General features: G+C 41.3%; 1 protein-coding gene across 2 annotated transcripts in view; it reads right to left on the bottom strand.

Moving 5' to 3' along the window:
- Positions 1-1,728: 1,728 nt before the first annotated feature.
- LOC147027214 (glutamine--fructose-6-phosphate aminotransferase [isomerizing] 1-like) overlaps positions 1,729-6,000 on the bottom strand; it is a 46,683-nt gene continuing 42,411 nt past the window's right edge. For both annotated transcript variants that reach the window (XM_085883448.1, XM_085883449.1), the window contains 6 exons: positions 5,598-5,725; positions 3,476-3,643; positions 3,028-3,189; positions 2,606-2,661; positions 2,250-2,447; positions 1,729-2,199 (listed from right to left, as the gene is read on the bottom strand). In XM_085883448.1, the coding sequence (XP_085739574.1) occupies positions 2,617-2,661; positions 3,028-3,189; positions 3,476-3,643; positions 5,598-5,725 (503 nt within the window). In that variant the 3' untranslated portion in view covers positions 1,729-2,199; positions 2,250-2,447; positions 2,606-2,616. The remainder of the gene's footprint in view (positions 2,200-2,249; positions 2,448-2,605; positions 2,662-3,027; positions 3,190-3,475; positions 3,644-5,597; positions 5,726-6,000) is intronic.

Here is a 6,000-nt window from a genome sequence, read left to right as displayed (position 1 = left end):
GACGAGCCGTCCCATGGACGTCCGCACAATGACGAGCCGTCCCATGGATGTCCGCACAATGACGAGCCGTCCCATGAATGTCCGCACAATGACGAGCCGTCCCATGAATGTCCGCACAATGACGAGCCGTCCCATGAATGTCCGCACAATGACGAGCCGTCCCATGGATGTCCGCACAATGACGAGCCATCCCCTGGATGTCCGCACAATGACGAACCATCCCATGGATGTCCGTACAATGACGAGCCGTCAAATGGATATCCACACAATGACAAGCCATCCCATGGATATCCGCACAATGACGAGCCGTCAAATGGATATCCACACAATGACAAGCCATCCCATGGATGTCCACACAATGATGAGCCATCCCATGGATGTCTGCACAATGACGAGCCATCCCATGGATGCCCGCACAATGACGAGCCATCCCATGGATGCCCGCACAATGACGAGCCATCCCATGGATGCCCGCACAATGACGAGCCATCCCATGGATGTCCGCACAATGACGAGCCATCCCATGGATGTCCGCACAATGACGAGCCATCCCATGGATGTCCGCACAATGACGAGCCATCCCATGGATGTCCGCACAATGACGAGCCATCCCATGGATGTCCGCACAATGACGAGCCATCCCATGGATGTCCGCACAATGACGAGCCACCCCCTGGATATCTGCTCATCAAAGTCACAAAACATGTATGTTAAGAAAAACAAACACCTTTTATACCACAAATGGTATATTGTTTTATCAAACCTTCAAACCTTCACAACTTCCATTTACGAAAATGAAAATGTGTGGAACAAAATCAAATATAGAAACAGATAATGGGCAACGATAAACTACTTCCACCCCTTCACAATGATGCCTAAAGTCTTCCTTGTTACAAATCAAAACTCCCCAAAACCAAATCATTTCTTTTAAAATGACAGAATGACAATGAACCAGATTCCAGTAATAATGATAATAATAATAATAATAATAATAATAATAATAATAATAATAATAATAATAATAATGTTCAAAATAACAAACCCAGGAAGTTTATATTTAAAAAAGTCCAACAATACAAGGGGTTAAATGACCAAGTGCTTGTAAACAAAAACATCCTTCACCATTGGGCAGAATTACAATGAAGCTCATTAAGTGGGCGTGGTCCAAATAAAATATAACAAAATTAACATTTCCCCAAATCTATGCTTTTAGAAAGTTACACTGATAAATGGATCCAGGGAATTCCAAAGGGAAGGTAAGCTTTACATGCGTGTGCACTTCCATCGGGAATGTGTGTGTGCACTGTACCACATAGTATTTTAACTCGACCTTGGATTTTGCTTTCAAGAAATATCCATGGAATGTGAGCCTTAAAGCAAAAATACAAACAAAAGCTTAAACACAGCAGTAGTAAGGACAAAAAGTACAACTCAGGGAGGAAGTTACAGTCACAGTACACAATGGATGACATGAATGCAGAAAAACAAGTTGTAATTTGGTGATTAACTCTTGGAGAATCCCCACAAACTAAGCAGCACTATAGTACAGTTGTGGGAAAGTTTCTGCACTACCTGTTCTTAAACATCCGGTTTATCTCATCTCGATCATCTCAGGTGCTTCATCGATCTAAACATACTTCGATCAATTGAAAAAATACATTTTCACAAGTCACTGTTAACATTTTACCGCATGCAGGAAAGCAATCTTCTTTAACACTCTTGTTCGGATTTTGTTTTGTTTCGAGAAGACAACGCATGAGAGCATTGTTCTTTCTACAAGAGGCTAAATGTCACGGGTTTACGACGCCCTTTATTCACAATTTATGAGCAAAGACAGACCAGGCATTAAAAAATATACATTTTAAACTCAGGCGCACAAAAGGATTTCCATTCAACTGACAGAAAAAAATAACGATTACTCGTTAGAGGAAAACAATAATAATTTCCTTTGTCGTTAAAAACGTTAGCAGATGTTGCCGAACATTGATATATCCCTTAACAAAGAGTGGGAAATGTAGCTTCGTGCATGGTGATGATAAAGTGTATTAAAGTATGATCTATCCAATGTAAACGTGACAAAACCAGACATAAAGAGCAGCAAACCATATAAGAATCTGAACCTTAATACAGAACCACTCCTCATAGATAAAGAGTTAAACCTTAAAAATTGAACAATCTTTGGAAGTCACATGAAAAAAAAAAATATATATATATATATATATATATATATATATATATATATATATATATATATATATATATATATATATATATATATATATATCCAGGAAGCATTGAGCCCAAAATATTGAACAGAGAGAATAAACGTGTGGATTTGAGCTCAGTCGAAAATGACGGATCACCCACGTACACCATGTTCCTAAAGATGTCCATCACTGCACAGCAATTGTGCCCCGGGTTTCATGGATTCGTCAAAGATCTTGTGACTGCGGGTAGAGGAAGGGATGCATCTGACATAACTTTTTAAAACAATGCAAAAAAAAAAAAATCAGAACGTCTTAATATGGGAAAAGTGATTGTTGTTGAAAGGACGTGATAAGACAATGTCATTGAGATGCGAACAGCGAACGTAGGAGCATCGAACCTTGGAGTGGATCATTCTACGGTTACCGATTTCGCCAAATTTCTTGGAAAGTCCACCTACAAACAAAAATGGAGAGAGGTTTCGTCAGCAACCAACTGCTACAATTCCCCCACAAAGAAACACAGTCCACAAATGCATTCTTAATGCACACCATAGTAGTAGATATGAGACACAAGAGTGAGTTTTATTAAACCATCTGCAACACAAGTACATAGGACGTGTCAGTTAACTAATGACTTCACAAGTCACAACAATGAGCAAAGAAGGTAATGTAGAGGACGGTCAAGTATAATCATGACAGATTTGCACCCAAACACGTTTGCTAGGTAATAATAACGAATATTTCCATTTGAGGACCTAATGGTGTTCCGTGCTGCAAGATTGGATCGTTAAAGCACGTGAGTATAAACGCATGCCCTCACGTCATAGCCCCGGAGAATCGCCAGATGTAGGGAGAGCAGCTGCAGTGGGATGACCGACAGGATTCCCTGCAAGCAGTCTTGGGTGTGAGGAATCTCGATTGTGCGATACGCATGCTTTGTGCTCTCCTCGTCATTACGTTCACAAATCAGGATAGGGTGTCCCTTGAAGATGCAAGATTAAAGTCAAGCTCGGTAAACAATACTCAGAAGAAAAAAAAAAGAAAACGCAGAATAATTTTGCCATACTTCCACCTGTGAATCTCACCAACATCCACAATATTACCAGTTTCACCATGAACCTCAGTACATACTAATTTATGATAGCACACAAGAAACATTCAGCTACGAATGAACAAAATTCCATAACCATGAGCCAAGCAAGACCCAGTAGTCGAGAGCTAGGGCAAGCACCTCGAGGTAAATGCCAAATTGGCAAAAACTTTCTTACCTGGCGAGCCACCACCTGCTGCAGGGCATTCTGGCACTTGACATATGTTGGATCTTTCACGACAATCATGATGACTGGCATCATCTTATCGACCAATGCCAGAGGACCATGTTTGAGCTCACCAGCAAGGATCCCCTCGGAATGCATGTATGTGATCTCCTTAATTTTCTGCAATTTGAAGGAGAGATAACAAAAAAAAACACATGGCAAATCAAGTGCCAGGCAGAAAGAGCAAAGAGAAAGGAAGAAAATTGGAATTTGTTTCCCAAAATAAATTCTTCTGCAATTTTTTTCACGATGCATTTGTTGTTGTTTTTCCCACCGTTATATTTGCTCACCTAATGTCTTTTTTTATGTACAATCACTTCTTATCTAATTAAGCCTTGGTCAGAACGAAGAGAGAGAAACAGATGTGCTTGCTCATATTCAGGAGTGGGGATTTGGGGGGGGGGGAGATAGAGGAAAAAAGCCCTAATCTGGGCCTCTAAATGAACTGACAGTGCCATGTGCTAATCACCACTTTAATGGAGGCGCCTGCCACGCGCCATTGGAATAAGAGTTGCAACAATCTGCTGGAGATCACCCTGTCAAAGCATCAAATTTCACTGCCAATTATGGTGCAAGTAACAGCACAAAACGGCCCTGGTACCCTTGCTGTGGATATGCACGGCATACGGAGGGAATCAAGTACGGCATCAGGTTCACAGAGCATGCACGGCTCAAGGCAAAATACGCTTGAGGGTTAAGAATGGTGGGAGAGGATTTACGGAACTAAAAATTGGTTTATTACATACTTTTACATTCCATACGTGTTTACACGCGGAGAAAAAGCCATACTCCAAATGTTTTAACCAAATAATAATAAAACAGAGGACGGTGCAATGGGTAAAGGGCCTGCTCTCAGTCTGGGAAGTCGGCGGATCAAAATCCGGCCAAGTCATAACAAAGAATTTAAAATGGTTCTCGCTTGATGTTCAGCATTTAAAAGGACGCGAGAATGTAAGACCCGCTACTTTGCTGATGGGAATACCAATCGTTGCGTAATCGCTAAAATACCAAGTAGAGGTACAAAGTACACCACCCTCTTCCATCCATCCATTGTGACCCCACACTGTGCAGAGCGTTGGTGCTGCCTAAGCAGTCTCCTTGGCTATTAAGCACAATCCTGAACGGGTCGCCACTCCGACACAGGATACCAGCATGCTGTCACTCATTTTGCCGACCTCGGAAGGATGACAGGCAGAGTCAACCCCACCTGGTATTAAGTCAACAGTTGAGCAGGATTTGAACTCAGGACACCACCCTCTTGCCAAACAAATAAATAACAAAAACTCCAGCGCACAACATTGCTAGGGTGCATTTGACACCCGGCGATACCACTGTGCAGCACATGGAGATGGAATTGCGAGGGAGCGGTGTACAAAAAGATTGATTAATTGCATAATTAAAATAAATAAATAGCAATCACAAAAATAGTTAACGTCTTAATCAATTGGCTAAAGCATACCGAAACCACCACGGTTTCATCCAAATCTGTAACTTTTTGAAAATCAAGGCATTCACTGAAAAAGGAATAATCGATGAATTAGTTAATCAATACAAAAATACCCTTTATAGCCAAATCACTTGGTCACCGTCGTGTCAAAATATCAGCTCCCTAGCTCAAAAGCCACCTGAGATGTTGCCCAGATGAGAAAGAAAAATAAACAATTAATTAATAAATCGTTAATAATTAAGTAATTCTCTTCCTTCTATTGCTCAAATTGTCTGGGGTACGTATTAGGCACGGGCCATGCCGGGAAACACTCTCTCATGCATGCATGTTCAGGACGTTATATGCTGTGTGTACGTATATGTGTGTATGCGTGTACTGCTATGCTGCGCTGTGTCAGGGGTACTGTTATTGCTTGATGAGTGGTATTCCCTGTCAAAATGAAGCAGAATCATTTAAAATCTGCTTGTTGGGAGATTAAATCCACCAATATTCAAATTAACGCAAAAACAATTTTACCCACGACATAAAAAGAACATTGTAGCAAGTCAAAGTGATGATACATCAAACATTAGCACAGCTTAAGGGGGAGGGGGGTGCACGTGGTGCAGGGTCTGGGGCTGCATGTACCAGGGCACCCTCGAGGCACGTTGCGTAGTTGTATCCACGACCCATGACCAGCAGAGAACGCTCACGGACGAGCTCTTGTGCGAGGACCTGGATCTGATTATTCAACTCAAGAACCTGGCGAATTTGATCTGCAGCAACATGCAGTAAGTTACAACTCTAATAACACACCTTTCTCACCAACACAAGTGATGTTGACAATATTATAAAGCAATAACCAAATGCTGTATTGCTATTTTCTGCAACAAATGCTATTTTCTCCTCCATATATATATGAAAGCATATAGAGTTCTCCAACCTTTAATTAACCAAACAATGACTTCACGTTTTGGTCAGTAACACGCAATACAAGGTGCCTCTGCTGACCTCTCTCAAGAGTGAAGAAAATAATTCCAAAAACCCTTAT

The sequence above is a fragment of the Eptatretus burgeri genome, chromosome 5 (assembly GCF_056783735.1).
Source record: "Eptatretus burgeri isolate ZD-2024b chromosome 5, Ebu_testis_v1, whole genome shotgun sequence".
Classification (NCBI taxonomy): domain Eukaryota; kingdom Metazoa; phylum Chordata; class Myxini; order Myxiniformes; family Myxinidae; genus Eptatretus; species Eptatretus burgeri.
The sequence above is the reverse complement of the archived record's forward strand: the minus strand, read 5'-3'. Positions and strand labels throughout refer to the sequence as shown.